Raw genomic sequence first — 22,244 nt, forward strand, 5'->3', positions numbered from 1 at the left:
CCCTCCGCTCCCTCAAGGCTCAGTTTGGAGGGGGCTGTAATCTTTGTGTGCGCTGGGGAGCATGGTCTCAACCAACGAGAGCACGGAGCGGGACAGTATCGATAGTATCGATACTATGGAAAAGTCATATCGAACCGTTTTAATTTTCCAGAATCGATATTTATCGATATATCGATATTTTCGACAACACTAGTACCCACAAAGGAAAATAGGCTTTCAACACCTTAAAACCGTCTTTGTTTTGGTGAGGTTAGCAAAAGTGTATTCTTTATTTTTGAGAGGCACTTCCAAAGAACAGGACCCCACTCGTGACGTCATGTGGCAGCCATGTCTATGGACATTTAATATTTGCTTTAGGCAGTGATGTCATGTGGCGGCCACAGTGTCCAAGTGGCCAAGTCTTTGGAGTGGACTTTTTGAAGTTTATAGTCACATAGCATTACGGATACCTAACACTATGGACCAGATTTACCTCTGTCCTATACCCCCTCGCCCAGGTCAAGTGAAGGATGAGTACGTCATAAATCTATAATCGTGTGCGCCCAGTGTACTTACGATGCAACTGCAAAGTTACGGATATAGATTTAGCCTGCAGTTATTGGAATGATACATACACTCTGTACGCCACTGGACTGACTTAGGCCCAGATCACAATACTGCAGCAGGAGAAACTGTTCAGTGTTCAGCAGCATCCGCCCTCTTGACACACAGTGTGTCTCAGCTGGTATCCATCATTTAAACTCATCCATCCGTCATCTCAGAGATGTCCTTTAGTGTTTGGAAGAGGGATTAGTGAAGAGACTGGTTGAGGGGTGTGTGGTGTGTGGTGTGTGGTGCGTGGTGCATACACGTCATGTGTATGTCCATGTATGATCCATGAATGATAGAACCCCACTGTAAAACAGTTTGTAAATCAATTCTTTATATTGTATAAAAACTAGAAAGGGGTGCTCCACGGACCGCCTTGCCAGGGCTGTGTAAGTCATGGGTTGCAGCCGTATTTGTAGCGTGCCCTATAGGAGAAGTAATTAAGTGCTTTTGGAGGTGCGCTCTTGAGCCCCTCATTTGATTTGGAAGCCAATAACAGGCCAACAGAATCGGGGGGGGGGGGGGGGGGGGAACCCAGTTTGACGCTCATTGTCACATTACTCCTGAGACCATTTGTACCTAATTTGGTGGGGGTAAAAAAAAATCACGTTTCTGCTCCATTCAGTGGCAGTGCAAGTGAAGTAAGTTGACCAGATGTTGACTTAATAAGTGTACAAACTCAAACTAATTGTGTGTTTTGGCTGCTGAGTTGTTAATTCAAAAACGGAAGATGACTCCATATGTACTGTGCACACTGCACATAACTTGAGATATACAAAACTTTTCTGTACCGACAGCCAAGAATGTGTTCACACTGATTAGGCTTGTGCCAGCCCGATCATCCCTACCTTCCCATATTATCACAAAACAACACGGGGTGTACCTGGAGATTGCTCTGAGGTCTCTTACTGTTCTATTTGGGTATTGGCTCTGATAATGGGTGTGTTTCCTGTAGGAATATAGACTTGGCAGACTTGAAGGATGCTCCAGGACAATCCAGGTAATAACCACCTCCAGGCGTGTTTATGAAACAAACTGTAGGTGAGTAGATTAGAAGAAGTGTGAATTATTCTCGAGGTATAAGGTTGTATCGTGGCCGTGGGCAGCCTGATGTGACTGCGCGGTATATAGTTCCTAGTTTGTGGACACTTAATGGAGTTACACAGAAGTTTCTCAATCACTCGACTCCTACTGAGTGGACCTAATCCCCCTCTCTGCTACAGGAAGCAAAGGATTAGAAGAAGTAAAGCGAGAGAGAGGGTGGTCTATAAGGTCTTGTGAGCTCAGCAGGAGAGAGGGATGGATGGAAGGAAGGTGGTGGGGGGAAATAACGTAGCAAAAAAGAGCCATGCAGGCAGCCCTTGTTGGAGGAGGTGAAGGGTATATTTACAATAATGCTGAGGAAACAAGATTCCAAATGGAAACAAATGTGCTTATTTAAACTGACACACATGCAGTGGTGATGCGTGCCCACACACACAAATAAATGTATACGCACACATGCGCACGCGTACACACACACACACACACACACTCGCACCACAATATAATGTAATAACGGAGGCTATTCTTTACCTTTCCCTTCTTTCTCCCTCGCCTGTACATTTCCCCCCTCATTATCTGCCTTAAACAAATTCTATTTTTCTTAAATAGACTATCATTTAACAGCCTCTCAGCAACAGAACAGCAAGGGGCAGCTTAAAGCAGTTTGCTGTTACTTTTGTGGTGTTTCTCATGCCACGTCTCTGAAATGTCCTGCTCCTTGGTCAAATGCCAGAGGGATGCTATGTCTCTACTTATGGGCTGGCCTGGGGGAATTCTTACTGTGAGCCAAAACAAAGTACTTGTGGAGGAATTTAGAAAGATGGCCACTGAAAGTGAAATTGTCAGCAAATTAATTAGTTGACCACTGGAGCCTTGTTAGAGCAAGGTGTTATGGGCATGCGAGGAAGGGAGATCAAAAGAGAAGGAAAGAGGATGAAAGAGGGAAAGCGAGCTGATTCCAATGAAAATCAACCAATATTTTTGCTATGACAGTAATATGCAATGTGCCCTCTGGAGTGAGTGTGGAAAAATAGTGGCCCCTCTCCATCGTCAATGTTGCCCACCCCTGACTTATCACTCAAATACAACCGAGCCAGCAGGTTATCTGGAGCCTATACTGGCTGCTCGCGGAGACATCTGGCGTTGGCCGCGTTGTCCAACTATTTATAACCATAACCCTAAATGTAACAATAACCCACGTAGGTCCCCTAACCTCATCTCAGTTTCAACCGGCCACGTCAGTTTCACGATGTTTTCGCTTCGGCGGCAGTAACTTCACTTCCGTGTTTCCTAATCGCAGCCAGTAGGCTCCAGATAACCTGCTGGATCGATTACATTCTCGTGATAAGTAACCTACTGGTGATTATAGAGAGAGGGTGAGGGAGAGGGAGAGAGAGATGCAATGTGAGGTGTAATGAATTATGAAAGGCTGGTCTCGGGGAAGACGTCTAAGGTTTCCTACATGATCTGAGCTGTCTACTGACCCTTATGCCTTTGGACAAACACACACACACACACACACACACACACACACACACACTTGTCGCCTAGCTACTCACGCTTATGAAGGCAAACACGGCTGTGAGCCTCCCTTCTGCACTTTGTATTTGTGCTCAACAGTGCATGATGTGTTTACGCGTGTGCGCATGTGTGTCGGTGCGTCCATGCATGTGAATGTAGTTGTGTGAGTAAGAGTAAAGTGTGCGACATTCGCGAGGGTCAGTGAGCAAACATGGCGGTCCACCCCAGTCTATTGGAGAGGGCTTGTGCAATGTCCTGGCCAGTGTCCCCCGTCCAACCAGTGACATTGACACTAAATACCGGTAAACAAACAACCAGTAGTATCCGACGGCTGCAATTAGCTTAATTATGCCCTCCATGCATTACGTGTGATTAAACGTCATTAATTTCGACCTTACAGTTGGCTCAGTGGACCTGCGCCAGATGAGCACTTTTTGCGTCTCACCAGACAGTGAATCTTCTCTCAGACAATTAACAACACAACGCCTTGATTACGGTTATTAACACATTTAGTACCGGAACTGCATCAAAATAAAGGCGCTGCTTGCGCCGGAGTAATCGCCAGAGTAGTGATCGCTTCCATTTTGAAAGCCATGAACCGGAAATACTTTCTTAAAAAAGTTGACTGACAAAGTGCCATCACAATCTCCGATCATCTTAATATATTTATATACGCTACAAAAAGAGTTCATATTTTGCGGGAGAGACGGATGAGGAGCAGAAACGCAGCGCCAGCATATCGATCCATTCATCACCACGGAGAGCGCCCTGGATGAGGAGATACGAGTCATTCTTTCCGCCGCGCTAACATGGGAGTCAATGACAAGCTAATAGTTTCACAGAGCGTTAGCATACGGCAAGCGAAAAGCGAAATGCCAAAAAAAAAAGTAATTATTCTGAATATTATTATCTCGCCCCGCGTCGTTTGGACGTCGCTAGGACGTCCACAGACGTCTAAGGCAACTCTCGGTTCCAATCCTTATGACGTTTCAGGACGTGTTATGTACAAAATGTGTTAAAGACTGTACTGTAGCTCAGCCGCTGCTGAGAATTCCCCCTTCTGCTTGCAAACTTGAAACGCCAACAACAACTGAACGCACATACACGCACACACACATAGAGACGAGATGGGGCTGCTTCAAGGCTGTGTAGACGCTTCTTTGTTGTCCCTCTAACTTTACTGATCACATCATCTCCCACTCGCTTTAACAGTAATCACCTAACATAAAAGGGACTCATTCCTTTACAATGTGACTGTAGGACATTAAATGGCAATGACTGTTCATTAAAACTGTAGTGTGACTAATTAACCACTGGCTTGTGATTTTACCCACGTGTGTGTGTGTGTGTGTGTGTGTGTGTGTGCAGGCGATGTCGTGGAGTGTGGGTTCAGGTGACAGGATGACACTGGCCAGGTTCCTCCTTCCCTTCCTCATCCTCCAACCTTTCTGTGAAGGTGAGTCCCTAAATCTCCAAAAACTGTTGCCCGTCCTTTTATTGGGACTGTAGGTCGCAGATTACTATGAAAACCTGCAAAACCTGTCAGTCACTCTAAAACCAGTCAGTCAGTCAGTCCGTCCGCCACGCCTCTTAACACGATCCATACCGTATATGGCCACCGTCCGCCGTGCCTTGTGACACGCTCCATATATGGCCAGCAACTCTACATCTGCATTAGATGTCCATATGGAGCTTACCTGTTCTGGCACTCCATATGTTGATCCTTCCCCACCCGTCCTTCCTCTTCGATGTCTCCCTTTTGACTGATACCTGTCCATTAAAACTCAAGACAGGCCCGCCCGAAGTTATTACCACCACCGTGCCCGGCAGCAACAGGCCCGGAAATTAATTGCCATTACTCATGGCCAACTAACTGCAAGATGTCTGATTGGATGGTTGACAAACCATGGCATCATCACAGTATGCAACAAGCTGACAACCAAATGTTGGTTGTGATCTTCTTGACCACAAGCTAAAGCAAGCTTCGTCAGTTCAGAAATGTCAAAGCATCAATAAATTAAAAGATGAGCAATTAACCCGTTTTAATGCTTTCACAGTTAATTTCAAATCAGAAAGAATTCATTGTCGAATAGGATGTTTGATACATTTGTGGCATTAACGGTGTCGATCGATGCAATACGTTTTGATTACATGAAAATTATACCAGCTGGAAGAAACCAGTTGTTCACCCTTTTCAACATGGTGCTTGTTCTGACTGTTCCTTTATTACCACATGAACCCTAGCAAACCTATTCTTGGAACATTTGGCAAAAATAACAAAACTAGAAAACTAGAAAAAGTGCCCTCTGGGCACAGGTCTCCACCAGGACAGGTCAGGTTGTGGCCTCCAGGCGCACTGTATAATAGGCCAATGTGAAAAGGGTGCCATTTGTTCTTACACCTTGGATGGCAATTGGATGATTTGAGGCATTATGTTCCAAAAATGTGCTTTGCAAAATCCACCTGTTGGTGGCGCTATAACAGGCCAATGTGAAAAGGGTGGGATATATTTCTCAGCCTAGTAGGAAAGTCTGTGAAAGATTTCACGTAAATTGCATGCTGTGTTCATGATTTGAGGCTTTTTGTTCAAAACGGGCCAATACTGCAAACTTTGAAAGCCAATGTTCGCCAATTAGGATGGAATATGAAATATCGGACAGATCCGTTCTTAACACTGACTATATGGATAGTGTGTAACATTTTTTAGTGTGTAACGATTTTTGGACATAATCTGGAGGAGTAATATATAAAAAAATGTTTTTCAAAAGTCTGCCTCCTGGTGCCACTATAACAGGCTGTTCTGGAAAGTTTGCAGCAGAGGTTCATCGTTGGCATCCAGGGAGTGTGTTTGCAAAATTTGGCATGATTAAAAAAAAATATCCCCATTGTTTTATTTTTATAAAATAACGAAAAAGTTACTTTTCACAGTAACGCTTTTTCGCAGTAATGTTGTTGTCTGCACAGTGACAGGCACAATCTGTATTTCTTTCTATTATATTATTCTTACCCTTAATGACTACTGCACTGTGATTTGTTTAACAGTGAACAATATGTTGGGTCATGAAATGGCTTGCTATATAAAATTGCTCAAATCATCTCAGAGCCCAAATCATCTCACAGCCCATGAATCACTAGAAATACTGTAATTCCCCTACAGTTCATTGTTTTGACCAAAAACGAGATAAATCCAGGCAGTGAGGCAGGCTGCAACAGCCAACAGCCACCTCGCACTTGGAGGAGGAGGAAATCTACACCACAGCTTTTTGGGGGGTTGCCAGTTAAATCAAGTGTGTGACGACATCCCCCACTAAAAGCAGCAAATGAAACGTTGTGAGGAACAGAACAGGGGTGCAAAGTGTATTTATTCTTGTTTATTTGTTCAATGGGCATGGGGCGCCTAGTACCCACCAGAGATTTATTTCATTTCATTTCATTTCATTTCATTTCATTTATTTTTTATTGTATTTCATTATTTAAAGAAAAGGAGCATCGCCCCTAAGGACCTGGAGCCCCAGGCGGCTGCGTGCCTCGGGCCGTTCGGGCCGGGGCTGCAGTGTGTTGCTGATGATCTAAAGGCCTAAAAACAAATTTTCATCTCTGTCTCTGGTCGTTTCCTTCTTGCGTCCTCTGCCACTGCTCTTTACTCCAGTTGTTTTGTGCTCAGTGACAGGCTGTCTCCCGTATTAGTCAAATACAGACGGTGAAAAGACAAAGCCAGCACAAAACAGAGAGCAAGCACAGGAAAATGTCATGGAAGTCCACGAACTGTGTGTGTGTGTGTGTGTGTGTGTGTGTGTGCGCGCGCGCTCTTTTGAAGTCATGGTGAGAGTCCCACTGCATGTGACAGGCAGGAGACACATTCCGTCATCCCTCCCTTCTTGTCTTCAACTCGTCTTGTCTGCGGCTTCCGTAATGCCATTGAACCACTTTACAAGACTCGGGGTGTGTGTGTGTATAAGACTAAGAGAGAGCGAGGGAGAGAGACAGAGTTGTGTGACACTGTGCTGTTGAAGTCATGGTGAGAGTCCCACTGCATGTGACAGGCAGGAGACACCTCCAATCACACACTGCTGCGAGGAGCAGCAGTGAAAAGTTATTAAGTGAATGTCGCAACCTTTTTCCATCAACCTCAATGAGTTTATCAAGGGCTTTTCGCTTCAGATACATTCAGCTGCTCCCCCGCCCTCCCTGCCGCCACGTCCCATCCCATCCCATCCTTGCTCACACATCTTGTTCGCCTCCTCTCTCCAGTGTTACATTTCCTGCACCTGAATATCTCTCTCTCTCTCTGAGTCCTCATTCCTGTGTCTAACCCATTAGCACACTGACCCTGTGCTCCGCTTAAGCTCTATACCTCCCTGATCCAGTAAAAGGGAGGATCATGTCCTATCGTGGACTGGGGGGGTTAGTGTAACTCATTCGTGATGTGAAACCTCAGAGTAATTAGCCCTCGGATACGGAAAGGAGCTGGTTACCCACCCCGCCCCACCACAACCATGAAGCATTTGATAAAGAGAGGAGCTAGTACCTTCCTCCGCATGGGCGAGCAAACGAGAAGAAGCTCCGATGTTCAAAGGGGGTGATTCTATCAAAAATGCGTACACACACGCACGCGAGCCACACGCACACGCACGCACGCACGCACGCACGCACGCACGCACACACGCACGCACGCACGCACGCGCGCCACACACGCACACACACACTTCAAACACGGTGACCTCTTACCTCCCTAGTCACACCGCCTGGCTGATCAAAGCACATCAGCTTGGTCATTCAAACAAGACAGCTTGTATCCTATTCCTGCTGCCTTCGTTTTTCTAACATTCTTTTTTCTACAGGATTTAGAAGGGCAGCTACTTCTCCCAAATGTCAACAAGTTTTCAACAAGTTGGATAAACACTATTTGCACAAAGACAATCATGCATGTTTTAAATCTTGCCATCGGTTTTAACTGTTTTGCGTGGTTATTAAACCCTATAATGATAAAGCACATAAAAAACAAACATGACGCAACACTAATAACTTTAAGGCCCGTCTAGAGTTTGAATGGACAGGTCTAAGGGACACATTGAAGACGAAGGATGGATGGGGAAGGATCAACATATGGAACAGAACATGTTCTGACATATATCCATATATGAAGATCTAAGGGTTTGAGGTCAGATGTAGAGTTGCTGGCCAATATTGATGACATCAGGGATCTCCATATATGGGCTTAATTGCGACAGCAGGTCGCATTTACTAAGACATCAGGGATCTACATCACTGATTATGTCATGTGATGTCACAAGACCTGGGCACCATATTAGGGCTTTCCCCATGTATGGGGATTTTGAGTGATACACTGACTGACGGACGGACGGGAGGACGAACGGACGCACGATTACATAGTAAATGTGACCTGTGGTCGCAATAATATTGTGTTAAGTATATTTATAATGCATTATAGACATGGGATGCATAGCAAGTGTCACTGGGATGGCAATCTATTATTTGATTGTATTCTGCGTATTGTGACCTACATTATAATGTGATCCACCTTTCTTCCTCTCTTCCATTTGTCACAGCGTCCAATCAGCCGCCACGCTTCCAGAACTATTTCTTCCAGTCCTACCTTCTCATCTACGAGAACGCAGCTGTCGGTGAGTCTCCTCCGGTGTGACACGGTGTGTCAGTGTGTCACGTCTGATGTGTGCGCCTGGTGGTTGTGAAGAAAGTATTTTCACGGCACTGTGTCAACTGTTTACTGCTCAGTAATGTGTTGGTGTGCCGGAGTTAGTCACATGTAGATGTAGAAAAGTATCGAAAGTATTAAAAAATGTCAAATAGGAAGATGATGATGATCATGATGATACTTAAATATAATATACTTATTTGTGTAGCTCTTGAAACAACGTTACAAAAACGAGATACAAATTACAGGAACAATAACATTAAACCAGCAATAATTTAAAAATAGTAAAAAAAGAAAATGTAAACGATAAAAAACTAATAAAAGACATGAAATAAGCATGGAAAAGAGATGAGGCAATTAGAACATGAAATAAACGCTATAAGTATGTTGACATAAAGGTATCTTTTCAGAAGTAATTTCAAAGATGACACTGACTGTGCTGTGCTAGCCTTAGATCCTCGATTCAAGAAGATAATTTTGAGGTTTTGGTGTCTAGGCTGTAAATGCATGTTTGACCCAAGTAATGAGGTGAGATTTAGGAACAATCAAGAGGGCGGGCCCTATATCTGAGGATCTCAGACTCGTACGAGACCACCATATCAAATTTTACTAGCAGCCTGGCCTTGTAGGGCTTTAAAAGTCATCAGTAAAAGTCTTAAATCCAATTTAATTCAAGGAAACCAATGAAGAGAAGCAATGATGGGTGTAATGTCATGTGGTCAATGTTTCTTAGACATGATTAAAAGTATTAGCAGCAGAATTATGCCCCAGATCGGAGATAGCTTTTTACTGAGCCCCGATTACAGGCACTTACAGTAGTCTAATAATGACTAAATAAAAGCATGAATGACCTTTTCAGTGTCCAAAGACCTAATATTGGCTATGTTTTCCCTGCTTGAGGAACCATGATTGTACAACCCTTGTTACTTGACCATCAAATGAGTAAAACATCATGGCCAGATTATGGGCTGCATTGATTTTCTTTTTACAAATTGTTGTATTTTAGAGCTTAGTTGGGGGGACGTTCTGAGATATCCAGCACATATTGTCAGAGAGACATAACAAGATACAGGACACATTACATTACCCACAGCACTGTGTTTAAGTGGAATATAGGTGGACCTGAATGGACCCAAATAAAAATGCAACCCTGGGGAACAATACGGTGGGCCAGAGATGAGAATGACCACAGCCATGCTTTTATCAGTGAGGTAGGAGTGGAACAATCAAGCACTGAATCCCTGATTGGATTATGCTGAGAGAGCAATTCATGATAGAGAGAATATTTATCCCAGTAGTCTGAAATACCTCCTTCAGCAATAATGTCCAATGGGCAGGAGTACCGTATGTGATATTGTCATGATAGCAATCAATCTACCCAAAACAATGATGGATGGTGCTTGAAATGGATAATGCATGCGTGTGTAGCAGTCCTGCAATGATCCTCAGTGCTGGTCTTCTGAGCACAGTCTGAAGCTGACACACAGAAAACAGTGTAGAAAGTAGAAACCAGGGGTTGCTGTATATCTCACACACCTGGTTTTGATATCTTGGATGAAAGAGTTCTAGTGGAATTGATCAATATCTCATTGTTATTTTAGTACATACTGTACTTGCTGTCCCACTGCTGCTAGCTGTACATAGTGCAGGGGTTACAGTATCGGCATGGGAGGTACGGTGCACAAGTGAGCGTGTGTGGTCAAAATAAATGTAGCTTGGCAGCAGTGTTGACAGAAAATTTTGATTTTAGTGTTAGTCCATAGTCTTTTGAATAGTTTTCATTTAGTTTTAGTCACCTGGAATGTTTTAGTGTTAGTCTAGTTTTAGTCGACTAAATATCATAGCATTTTAGTCAACTAAATCTACAGTTGATTTAATCGACTAAAATGTATTTTGACAGGCATTGATGCCGTCGTAATGGCTGTTTTTACACTTGAAAAAAGTGAAAATAGGAGATCTACAAGCTCACGCTCAACGCGTTTCAGCATGGCGCGTTGTGAGCTTGTAGATCTGCTATTGTCAGAATGCAACCAAGTGTAAAATGACTTTAGTGTCTTTTACTTATACTGCATCTCTTGTCTACTAGACTCTTCCTAACCTTCCTAGACCTTTTAGTCTAGTTTTTATTTGTTGACAAAATTGTCAATATATTTAGACCTGAGGCCGATTTAAAAAAAGAAAAAGTCAGTTTTCTGAAAAACAGTGGTTCTACTTAGCCTTTTTCATGTCAAGGAACCCCAGAAATGATCTGTATTTGGCTGCAGAAAATATGTTGTTGCAGGGACCCCCAGAAGCAAAGATTTGAGTAAAAAACGTTCGCTCTGAAAGAATATTATATTCCAAGATTTGCGCCACATTTTCACACCAAAAGGGGTTCCCGTCCTGAATGGGTTAGTTAAATGAAGCACTCAAGCGTACTGCTGCCAGTGCCAACATACAGTACAGTATACTAGCTCCGGTGTCACAATACTACACATATCTATCTACGTGCTGAAAGCAGACTTACAATTCACCCTTTGTCAAGTCCCGCCCGTGGTTGTGCCCCTCTTCGCAGCCATTGGTTGCCGCTTCGTGGTTGGACAGAAATGCTTTCTCTCCATCCACTACCATTGAAATAACATGTTTTTCAGTTGCTTCGTATTGATATTCTGTGAATTCAATTCTTATTTTAAACTTGGTGTCAGCAAAAAGGAACATCACAGGTGCACCATGGTGACTGTTTTAGTTTTTTCCCAAAAAATTATGTTTTAGCAAATTCAACATAAACAAGGCGGAACCAGGGCGGAACAAGACAGAATGAGCCGTTGTTGAAAGTGAATCAAATCTAGAATCAAATATTCTCGTCGTCTGAAAAATCTATATGGGTTGGTAATGATTTGAAGCAGGTGATGTTGTACACCCCATGAAACCAGATGGTGGAATGACTGGGATGACTTTGCTCCCTCTCTTATTTATTTTTGTCGGCCACAGTGATTGACAGGGCAATTTATGGATGCTTGGCATTTCATCAGTGTGTGTGTGTGTGGGGGGGGGGTGTTTTCTCATCACATGATCTTTACCCTCTCCTGTATATGCTCCAAGTCATCACAACCATTCACTTATCAGTGTGTACTCTCTGAATGAAGGATTTACGTGTGCGTGTGTATGAATTGGCATACTGTACTGTTGGGCACTTACCTTGGATTGGCAAACAGACACGCCATAATGCATTGTTGTGTTAGTTGTTTGTTTTTAAGAGTAAAAAAGTCAACGTGCTAGTAAAAAAACTGTTATCATGTCGTCACCTTCATCATCATCTTCTTCACTACTACCCAAGTCATCATTCTACTTCATCTTCTCATCATCATCACCACCACCATCATTAACATTCTGATCATAGCCTCCTCCGGTCTCCCACACCAAAGCGTATAGCAAGCTGTTTTCTAACCATAAGCTATTTCTCAGCCAAGTCAGCCCCATGTTCTAAGCAGCCAAGGGCATGTCCGCGTTGGGTGGGAGGCGCCGCTCATTTCCCTAACCACCCTGTCCATGTCGCCCTCCCACCATGAATCATTGTGTCCTCTCCTCAGGCAGCTGGGCTTCAGCCCAACTCTCCCGCACACCCGCTTATTCCCCCCTCCATTGGTTCGGCGGGCCGTCAGTCATGTCCGCTGCCCGCTCTGCGATGGCTTATTTAGTGAGGTGATTATGAGGGCGGGCTGAGTGATCGGACAGTGACAATTTGTCAACATTATTGTTTATTAGCTCAGCAGATGTCCTCGTCCAGGAGGCCCTCTCGGTACTCACATGCGCACACATGCTCAAACGTGTGCGTGAGCTCACACACAGGCACACAGCCACATGCACACGCACTCGCACATGCACACACACGAGCCGTATGCTGTGAGTAGAGGACATACAGGGCTGATTGAATAAGGTCCTTTTACTCTTATTTCTTTTTTTATTATTTAACAACTGAAGTCCAATGTCTGCTTTGTGTAGAGAACAAAGGCTAATATTATACCCCAATCTCCATATCATGCTAGCCACCATTTGGCCACAGCTTTGAGGAGCTAAATCAGTTGCTACACTCAGCAAAGCTATAGATCAAGATCTTGTGAACTTAAAAACTTGAAGTCTAGGCGTGGGCCGACTTAGCGGTCCAGGTACCTAGGCTGGTAATCCAGTGTGTCCGGATCCCGGCGAACTTTGCAGTGTCTTACCCCATCTCGCACCCCGTTTCCTGTCTACCTACTGTGATCTATCAACAAAAAGGCAAAAGGCCTCCCAAAAATATCTTATAAAAAAAAGAAAGAAAAACTTGAAGACTTGACTGGATGTGGTATTAGCTCTGTTCCACAACAGCTGATCTGGGTGATAAGGATCCCTCAAACTGCATTGCACATTCACCATAAGCAGGGCTATGAGTGGATCAGGGCTATGAGTGTGGGGAAACCACCAAGAATAATTATATTCATATTTGCTTATAGCTAATTAACGCTTTTAAATGTTTTAGAGAATGTGCATAAACGATAGGCTGTGCGACAGCGGATTGCTGTTTCAGCAAGGGAGAGTGCACTCTTCGCCAGCACCAGTGTTGATTTAGTCGACTAATACTTTGACAAAAACTGTTCGTCGACTACCTTTTTTCACTGACAAAAACTAAATGGAAACTAAATGAAAACTAAGCTATGATGACTAACACTGTGACTAAATATAATGACAATTTTGTCAACAAATTATTAACTAGAGTAAAATGTTAGGAAGGGACTAGTGGACAAGAGCTCGAGTATACAGGTCCATCTCAATGAATTATAATATTTTGTAAAAATTAATTTTCTTCCGTAATATAATTCAATTAAAAAAGTGAAACTTTCATATATTCTCAATTCATTGTGCATAGAGGGAAGTATTTCAAATCTTTTTTTTATGATTATGGCGTACAGCTCATGGAAATCTAAAAGTCCTATCTAAATCAATTAGAATATTTTACGAGACCACTAAAAAGATTATTTTTAAACGAGAAATGTCGACCATCTGAAAAGTATATTAATGTTTGCAGTTAATACTTGGTCTGGGCTACTTTTGAACAAATTATTTCATTAATGGGGCGTGGCATCGTGGTGATCAACACAACGATCTATTATATTTTACAGCACTCTGTGCCTCCGTACATTGACAAGCTTTATGTTGATGCTGATCTTCCTTTTCCAGCAGTGTGTGTTGAGACTCTGGACAACACAGTGATGATTTAGGCCATGTTATCTGCTATGTTGTTGATCCACTGACGGTGAAAACGTAACAATGGTTTCAACACAGCCATCTTTTTAGAGTACATTGTGCTTCAGTATGTTGACAAGCTTCATGGAGATGCTAATTTTCCTTTCCAGCTCGATTTGGCACCTGCCCACAGAGCCAAAACTACTACTGGTGTACTGACCATGGTATTACTGTGCTTAACTGACTAGCCAACTGGCCTGACCCCTGAACCTCACACAGAATCTAGGTTGTATTCAGTATTTTGTAGTCCTACGTTACGTCCGGGTCCAAGTGGCACCAAACGCGTGAATCATTTTACAATGACGTTATTTTTCAGAAAGGAAGCCATTGAGGGTTAAAATGGGTCTTAATGCTTCCAACTTGAGTAGAATTATTAATGTTTTGTGTCCATGACAGAAAATATATGATGTGGAGACAATAAAGACTATTATCATTATTATTGAAGGTGGTAACATAGTCCATTTGCTCAGTACAATATTTCGGCGGCATATTTAGAATGTGTGCAGGCTTGAGTATGTTGAATCTAGTTTGCAATTAATGAGGATTTAGTTGACACAATGAAATAAAATGGCGAATAGTATCCAGTGTGGGGCAGACGGCCTGTCACAGCCAGATTTGGGAGAGCAGCTGTTTTTGACTTTCGTGGTTGATTTAGTCAGACGGAGAGTCACAGTATAACTCTATGGGGACACAAAAGTAGGACCCGGAAGTATCTCTGGAGGGGGCGCTCACGTCACGGCTAAAATACTGAATTGTCAAGAGGAAGGTGTGAGACATAATACTGAACAATACAAATTAATTTACGGCTGTTATCAAATCAATGCATGCATTTCTCTCGTTTAAAAAAATCATTATTTTAGTCGTCTCGTAAAATTCATTGAGATAGGATTTTAATTTTCATGAGCTGTACGCCATAATCATCAAGATTAAAACAAAAGGTTTTGAATATTTCACTTTATGCACAATGAATTGAGAATATATGAAAGTTTCACTTTTTGAATTATATTACGGAAGAAAATGAACTTTTACAAAATATTGTAATTCATTGAGATGGACCTGTAAGTAATTTTACACTTGGTTGTATGCTGAAAATAGCAGATGCCATTTTCAGCAATTGTACTACACTGGCATCAAGGCCCGCCAAAATACATTTTGGTCTGTAGATTTAGTCGACTAAAATCTTGCAATATTTAGTCAACTAAAACTAGACTAACACTAAAACATTCCAGGTGACTAAAATGTGACTGAAACTAAATGAAAACTACTCGAGAGACTATGACTAAAACTAAAATCAAAATGTTGCTGTCAAAAAACACTGTCAACAGGGGAGTGCAGCACGCTGCTGAAGCGTTTATCCTACCATAAATTGCTGCCCTCTGTGGAGTTATAACAACCTCACTGCGAACGAAGCGTGAGCAAGTTGTCTCTCACAACTTGCTGTCCTCTTTATCGAGAGAGTAGTATTGATCAGGACAATGTTTGTGCCTACTTTTCCATGATTTCATGTTGAAAACATTATTTTGTAGGTTTGTTTGGTGGCCCCCGTCCAGTCGCTAGTCGCATTAGATTTAATCATGCCTCCCGTTGTTGTCGTTCGCCTTTAGAGTGTTTTGGCTACATTTAGCTGCTCCAGCCACATCCGGTATAACTTCTGGTCGGTCTATAAATCGATTGGGCGCTATGATTTAATGGATTAAATAACCAATCGAAGGGCAATCGGAGTGTTAATGTCAGTCATAATTGGATACATAAAATACTTTCACATGGTCAATAAAAATAGCAATACCTCAGCTTCAGCAAAACTAATTTGTGGATTGAATTAATCCATGGCTTGTTAGTTCCATATGTTTATAGTTTTAAAGTTCCCTTGACATACTATACTGACAATACTAATGAAGCGAGTTACCCAATACATGCGATATGATCAACTAATTTGTGACATCCGTTATATGGGTAACACTTACAATGAACATCCTATTAACAAGCACTAAAAGGCCGTTATTGGCCTACTTCATCATGTGTTGCATAAAAGTAATGTAAATGGAAGATAACAGCTTGCAGATCGTCTATTTTCACAATTTCAAAATTATATATTTTTTTATATAATAATAAAGAACGGTGTTGGACACGTGGCAGAGATTTAGAACAAAGGGGAAGTCTTCACTTTGCATATGGTGTATTTTTGATATATTTAAATCATGAAGTACTTTTTATTTGCCAATTTCAAAACTTTACTTTATGCTAATATTAGTTTTTAATATGTATTTGCAAGCGTGAATGATACATCCTTGTAAATGGCTCCTCTCATTGTCAGTGTTTGCTATTTGTTTTAAATCCAACACTTATTAGATCATACGTCCTTGGTGCTGAACATGCTTCTACAGCACCCTTAAATGAAACACTAAGGTCTCCATTTACATACAAAAAAATGCTAGGGATAGTGGATTTGAGTACCCACAATTACTTGACTAGTTTTAATGAAGCCATATTCAAATATCGTTTGTCTAAGGCCAAACTTGGATAATTTAAATAGACACAGAGGAGTTACACGCTCTGAAAAGTACCATAGAAGCAAGACACAGCACGGGAGTGCAGAAGTTCTTATTTTGAGCAAATGTTGTGTTCTGTACACAAGCTAATTACTCAGTGGAGAGCTTAATCTGCCAAATCAGGGCAAAGTGGATTAGGAGATGAGAGCGTTTAATCAAAGACTGTACTCTCACTCTAATTACACATCCCATTTCCTCATGCAACACCCACCGCGTTATCTGCTGCGTTTAAAAATCAGCTCCTGCATTTAGCCATCCCCACTGACTGCATGATCCCTGTGTATCGATGTGACAAAGAAGTATGACAGATAAACAAGTTATTTTTTTCCTTTTCTACCTTTCTATACTTTAAAGATGGAGTGCCGTGATTTCTTTCCACACTTAAACATGATCATCAGGTGTATTTAGGTGTATATGAGGTATCATTTTTTCAAAAAAGTGTACAGTATTTGTTAAAATGATGGTTTTATGTGGACACACCCACCAGTTCATTAGGTATGCGTGAGTTTAACCGTAGCACCACCCACCTAATCCAGTCCCTCCGCCTCCTCCTTTAAGACAACCCACTTGTCCTAGTCCCTCCCCCTCCTTATAAAAGGACAGCCCATGGCTCTGCCCTTTTGTTTACAAAATGACAAATTGGTGTCTAATGTAAAAAAAAGTTAGAAGTGAACACTTCCCATATTTCTGAGATATCGTATAAGCACCATTATGCACTTATACTGCCACCATCCATGTATAGGCATATAATCCACGCATCCATACCATATCAGATCTGTTTTATTTTATTTTTTATAATCATTTATTTATTTCCTCAAATTATATTGACCCTATTGTCGCAATCAGCTCAGCTCATCATCCAATTAAATCATAGTTTATCAGCAGAAACAATTCGTTTGGTAGATCATTTAGCCTACAATATATTTTAGGATTTCCTCCAGCTAAGCACCCTGGCATTAAAACTGTCCTTTATCTGACTGCATTGAGTTTCAGCAAAAGTCGCCAGATTTAAAGAAACAAGCGGCCAGGTCCACAAAAATAAGTCACAGAAATTGCCGTGAATATTTATGAAAACGTTTCAACAACACCAATCCTTTTAACAACATATTAATCTGAGGGTCCTTCACATGAACCATTGGTCAAGTCAACCACATCTCCCCTGAAAGTAGCCAGACATGGCAACGTGACTTCCAGCGCGACACAACATACTTCTAATTCTTGACTTTACAGCCTTGTATAAGTATTAGGACCTACATATTGACTACAACAGCCAACAAGAAAGCACACTGTCACACTGTATACACTCTGTATCAAAGCCTGACCACTGTGATTATAAAAGAAACAACCTACTCCTTGAGAAGAGCATGAGCAACTATACAGCAGGGTAGGCTATAAGGCTGGTTTGTTGTGGTTTCCTTGATTAATCCTGAGGACCCGACTTGCTTCCAATCTAACGAAAAACAGTCTGCTCTGCTGTGAACTGGTAATGTGTGAAATGACTGTTTGAAAATCTGCCACACAGAGCAGCAAACTGGCTGGCTGCTCCGTTCAGTTCACACGTGTGTATGTGGCAGGCAGCTCCGCCCACAGAGGTTGTCATATTAAAAAAATATGTATAGAGGGGGAGGTGCGTGTGTGCGTGCAATGTTTTTACGTCACACTATCCGTGTTTACTTCATTGGCCCGTTTGACCGTCATGGGTTCAGCCTCCAGGAAGAAATCCTAAATACCATTGGACATAAAAACGACTCCAGGGTGTCTAATGAAGTAATGTCACCCCATAGACACATACAAAAAGAAAAATACAAACATTGTGGCACTCCATCTTTAAAGACTACGGGCTAGGTCCAATCCGGTACACGGGAAGATTTGGGGAAGAAGAAAAAAACATATTCCCAACCACTGTGTCTGTACAGCAGACACAAGACGCTACTCTCTCACTACCACTATTGCGACTGTAGGTCGCATTTACTATCAAAACCTGCATCCCCCGTCCGTCAATTAGTTAGTCACCCCACGCCTCCATATATAGTCGAGCCTCGTGACATCACACATCCATATAATGGTCACACCTTGTGACATCATGCCTTCATATAATGGTTACGCCTCGTGGCACTGACATCACGCCTCGTGACACCATATATGGCCATCTCCATATATGAATATCATGACACTGACCTCATCTAACCCTGGATAACCATACATGGAGAAGACTGGATCATCATCTAGATCTGCATATATGGAGCCGGCCAGCAACTCTACATCTGACCTCAAACCTCAAACCCTTAGATTTCCATATATGGAGCTGACCTGTTCTGGCATCACATATGTTGATCCTTCCCCAACCATCCTTCCTGTTCTGACATTCCTAGAACAATCAGAACGCCAATATTTGGTATATATTTGGAATATTGCTCAGAAAAGTACACTTTTTGCTATTTCCGCCTATAAGGCCTTATATAAAAGGCTGCTGATTAACCCATGTAGGCCTGACATATATATATATTTTTAAGTCTTCTAAATCATGACAGTTTTCTGAAATACGCATGTTTCTATATCAGTCGTTCTCAAAAATTGCCCGTCGACCCCCATCTGAAAATATGATGTTCCAGGGACCCCCCCAGAAGCAAAGATTTGACTTACAATTTAGGCATTTAGCAGACTCTCTTAAGCGCCTTACATTGAGCAAGAACAAAAAGCATGGCAATACATCACATACATAAAGTTAAAAACGTTCGCTCTGAAAGAATATATACGAGTAAGACGCGCAATTAAAAGATCTGTGCCACATTTTCACGATAAAAAAAAAAGTAGATCTAGTGCCGCGCTATGAGCGTGTAGATCTGCTATTTTTCAATAGCTAAAGTATAACATGATGCTTGAAAACACCAAAAGGGGTTCCCGTTCAGAATGGGTTAACAATATAACCAAATATTGGCCTTCTGATTGTTCTGGGATGTAGGCACACTACCCGTAGACCATCTATGCAAGTATTATGTAAAAACAATCAGCAGGTAGAAAATGAGAGAGGATTTACTTGGAACTCCCTCTTTTAGGATAGACATTGTTTTTCCTATGCTTCACTTCATGGATTAATTTCATGACTTTTGCAGTAAAAGTAAAACTCGGGACAATCCATTTCATGAAGGACATCCTAAAGATATGAAAAAACTATGTCCCGATTTGTTCTACCCCGGGTAGGGGTATAGTCAACTTTTGGGCTTTTGGTTCCTGCACTAATGTCATACCCATGATATTTCAATCACTGGCCTTATAGCTTCACTGCTTGTCTTTAGAGACCCAGAAGAAGGCTGTATGGTCAAAACTTTCACTCGCAAGAGCTAGGACGTGCAGAGGCATCTGCTATGAAACTGCACGCACACGCAAACACACATGAACTCAGAAGAATGGAGAGTATATTATTTAATTCTAAAGACCATAGTGACTTTTTTGAGGGGCGCCAGCCCCTCTTATATTCAGCTATTAGTGTAGATTTCAGTCCTACACAAGCTCTGAAGATATTTAAAAATATTTGTTGTGAACGGAAATGACAAACAGATTACTCAGATTTCGGGAGGTGTAGTTCCAGACGTATAGCATTCGGAGATTGTGGAATAGTTGTCTGGCTACACGAGACCCCATCATATTCCACTATTAGTTTTGATCATGCCGTATCTCAGCAGCCATTATACTATTTCCTATAGTCTACCTTCATCCCTGTCACATGCTGGCCAGCCGGGCAGATGAACACATCGACTGAGTCAAAGCAAACCAGTGCAATGGGCTCAGGCAAATACAAAATTAGCCCTTCGCTAAACCCCATGGCAAAAAGCGATTGTCCAAAGCCAATCCATATAGCTTAGCAATTGTTGTTGGTATGCAGGACAAGCTTTCGTCACCTCATTGTGAACACAGTGAGCACTTACTATGAGACCTAGCAGATCATGTCTGTCTGTGTGTCTGTCTGTGTGTCTGTGTGTCTGTCTGTCTGTCTGTCCCGCTATCCAAATATGGAGTGTGTTGCATCAGCAATCACTCAGCTCCATATATGGGCACAAAAGGGGCCAGGTCCACTCAGCTCCATATATGGGCACAAAAGGGGCCAGGTCCACATATACAGTAACAGCGGGACAGACAGACAGACAGACAGCCATGATCTGCAGGGTCTCAGCTGCGTTCGCTTCCCACGTCTGCGCGTCTTACTGGTAGCTGTCGGTGTTATTTTGCATGGCTGTGTTGTTGAACACATACACAACTTAACGTCGGGAAAGTTACACGACTGATCCACCCAGGTGATGGCAATAATACTAATGACCATAGTCTTGCCGTGCAACATGAAAACCCATGCACATTTTGTCCAGTGCATAGCCTACTGCAGGCCTGGTTGACTAGATTTAGAAGACATTTTGATGCTCTTGCTACTGAACCGATTGATTATTTATAAGGAGAAATCCCGTCATTTCACATGCATCTCAATAGGTGAGAAGGACAGCCTGCCCTGTCTCCTCGCTGCTAACGTGCCTATTGGACAAGGACGGGTTGGGAGGGACTTAGCGAAGGGCTAATTATTTTAAGTTTCCACTACTGTGAGTGTACAACTACATCCCTCCCATGCTGTGTGTCTTGGCTCCTGCAGCCAGACCCTTTGCTGGTGAGAGGGGAGATATAGAGTGAGAATGTAGCTTCAGATCAAATATCTATTGGATGTGTTCCTGCCACCCTCTGTTAAATAAACATGGCCTGCGTCAGTCTCTCATCCACTCCTACTGATCTGCTGCCAAGACAAGACCATGCAGAGAGAGAGAGAGAGAGAGAGAGAGAGAGAGCGTGAGAGAGAGAGCATACGTACGTGCGTGCGCTTACTGTAAATCGCTCTAGATTAAGAGTGTCTGCTAAATTGTAAAGTGTGTGTGCGTGCAAGCCGTGCATGTGTGTTAGCCCCTGTTGTTGCATCATTACCAGTTAATTGGTAATGAAAACTGGTAGCCATGGCATCTAGCTGTGTCCAATCAGAGTTACTGTGGAAACCTGATCATTAAGGTGATGTGACGTGATGTGTGTATGCCAAGAAATCTGATTAGCCAGTTAACTGGATCTGTTTAGGCATAATTTAGGGAAATCCTGAATTTCCCTAATAATTCTGGACATACCTGGAAACGCCATGCGTGTAGTGCGGGTGAACTGGCAACGTTTGGAGGAGACCTCTGTCTGGAAGGAATTCAACTCCCACCTCCAGCAGGACTTCTCTGGTGTCCATGTAGCAGTTGGGGACATTGAACATGAATGGGTGATTTTCAATGGCACAATTGCTGAAGCTGCAGCTGTGAGCTGTGGTCAGAAGGTCTTAGGTGCCTCAAGGGGCGGTAACCCTCGAACACCATGGCGGACAGCGGTGGTCAGGGAACACATCCGACTGAAGGAGGCCTACGGGCGTATGTTATCCCGCGGGACTCCGGAGGCAGTTGCAAGATATTGATAGGCCCGAAGGGCAGCAGTCACGGCTGGGAGTGAGGCAAAGAGAAGGACTTTTGGGCAGCACCAAAGTTGTTCTGGGAGACCATACGACACCTCAGGAGGGGAAAGCAAGGAACTATCAAATGAGGCGT

General features: G+C 42.6%; 1 protein-coding gene across 2 annotated transcripts in view; it reads left to right on the plus strand.

Moving 5' to 3' along the window:
- Positions 1–4,524: 4,524 nt before the first annotated feature.
- The window catches only part of cdh23 (cadherin-related 23), a gene marked incomplete at both ends in the record, with an annotated part of 270,347 nt that continues 252,627 nt past the window's right edge, over positions 4,525–22,244 (plus strand). For both annotated transcript variants that reach the window (XM_080782539.1, XM_080782540.1), the window contains 2 exons: positions 4,525–4,609; positions 8,724–8,798. In XM_080782539.1, the coding sequence (XP_080638665.1) occupies positions 4,525–4,609; positions 8,724–8,798 (160 nt within the window). The remainder of the gene's footprint in view (positions 4,610–8,723; positions 8,799–22,244) is intronic.

This window comes from Protomyctophum bolini (assembly GCF_963924005.1).
Source record: "Protomyctophum bolini genome assembly, chromosome: 14".
Classification (NCBI taxonomy): Eukaryota; Metazoa; Chordata; class Actinopteri; order Myctophiformes; family Myctophidae; genus Protomyctophum; species Protomyctophum bolini.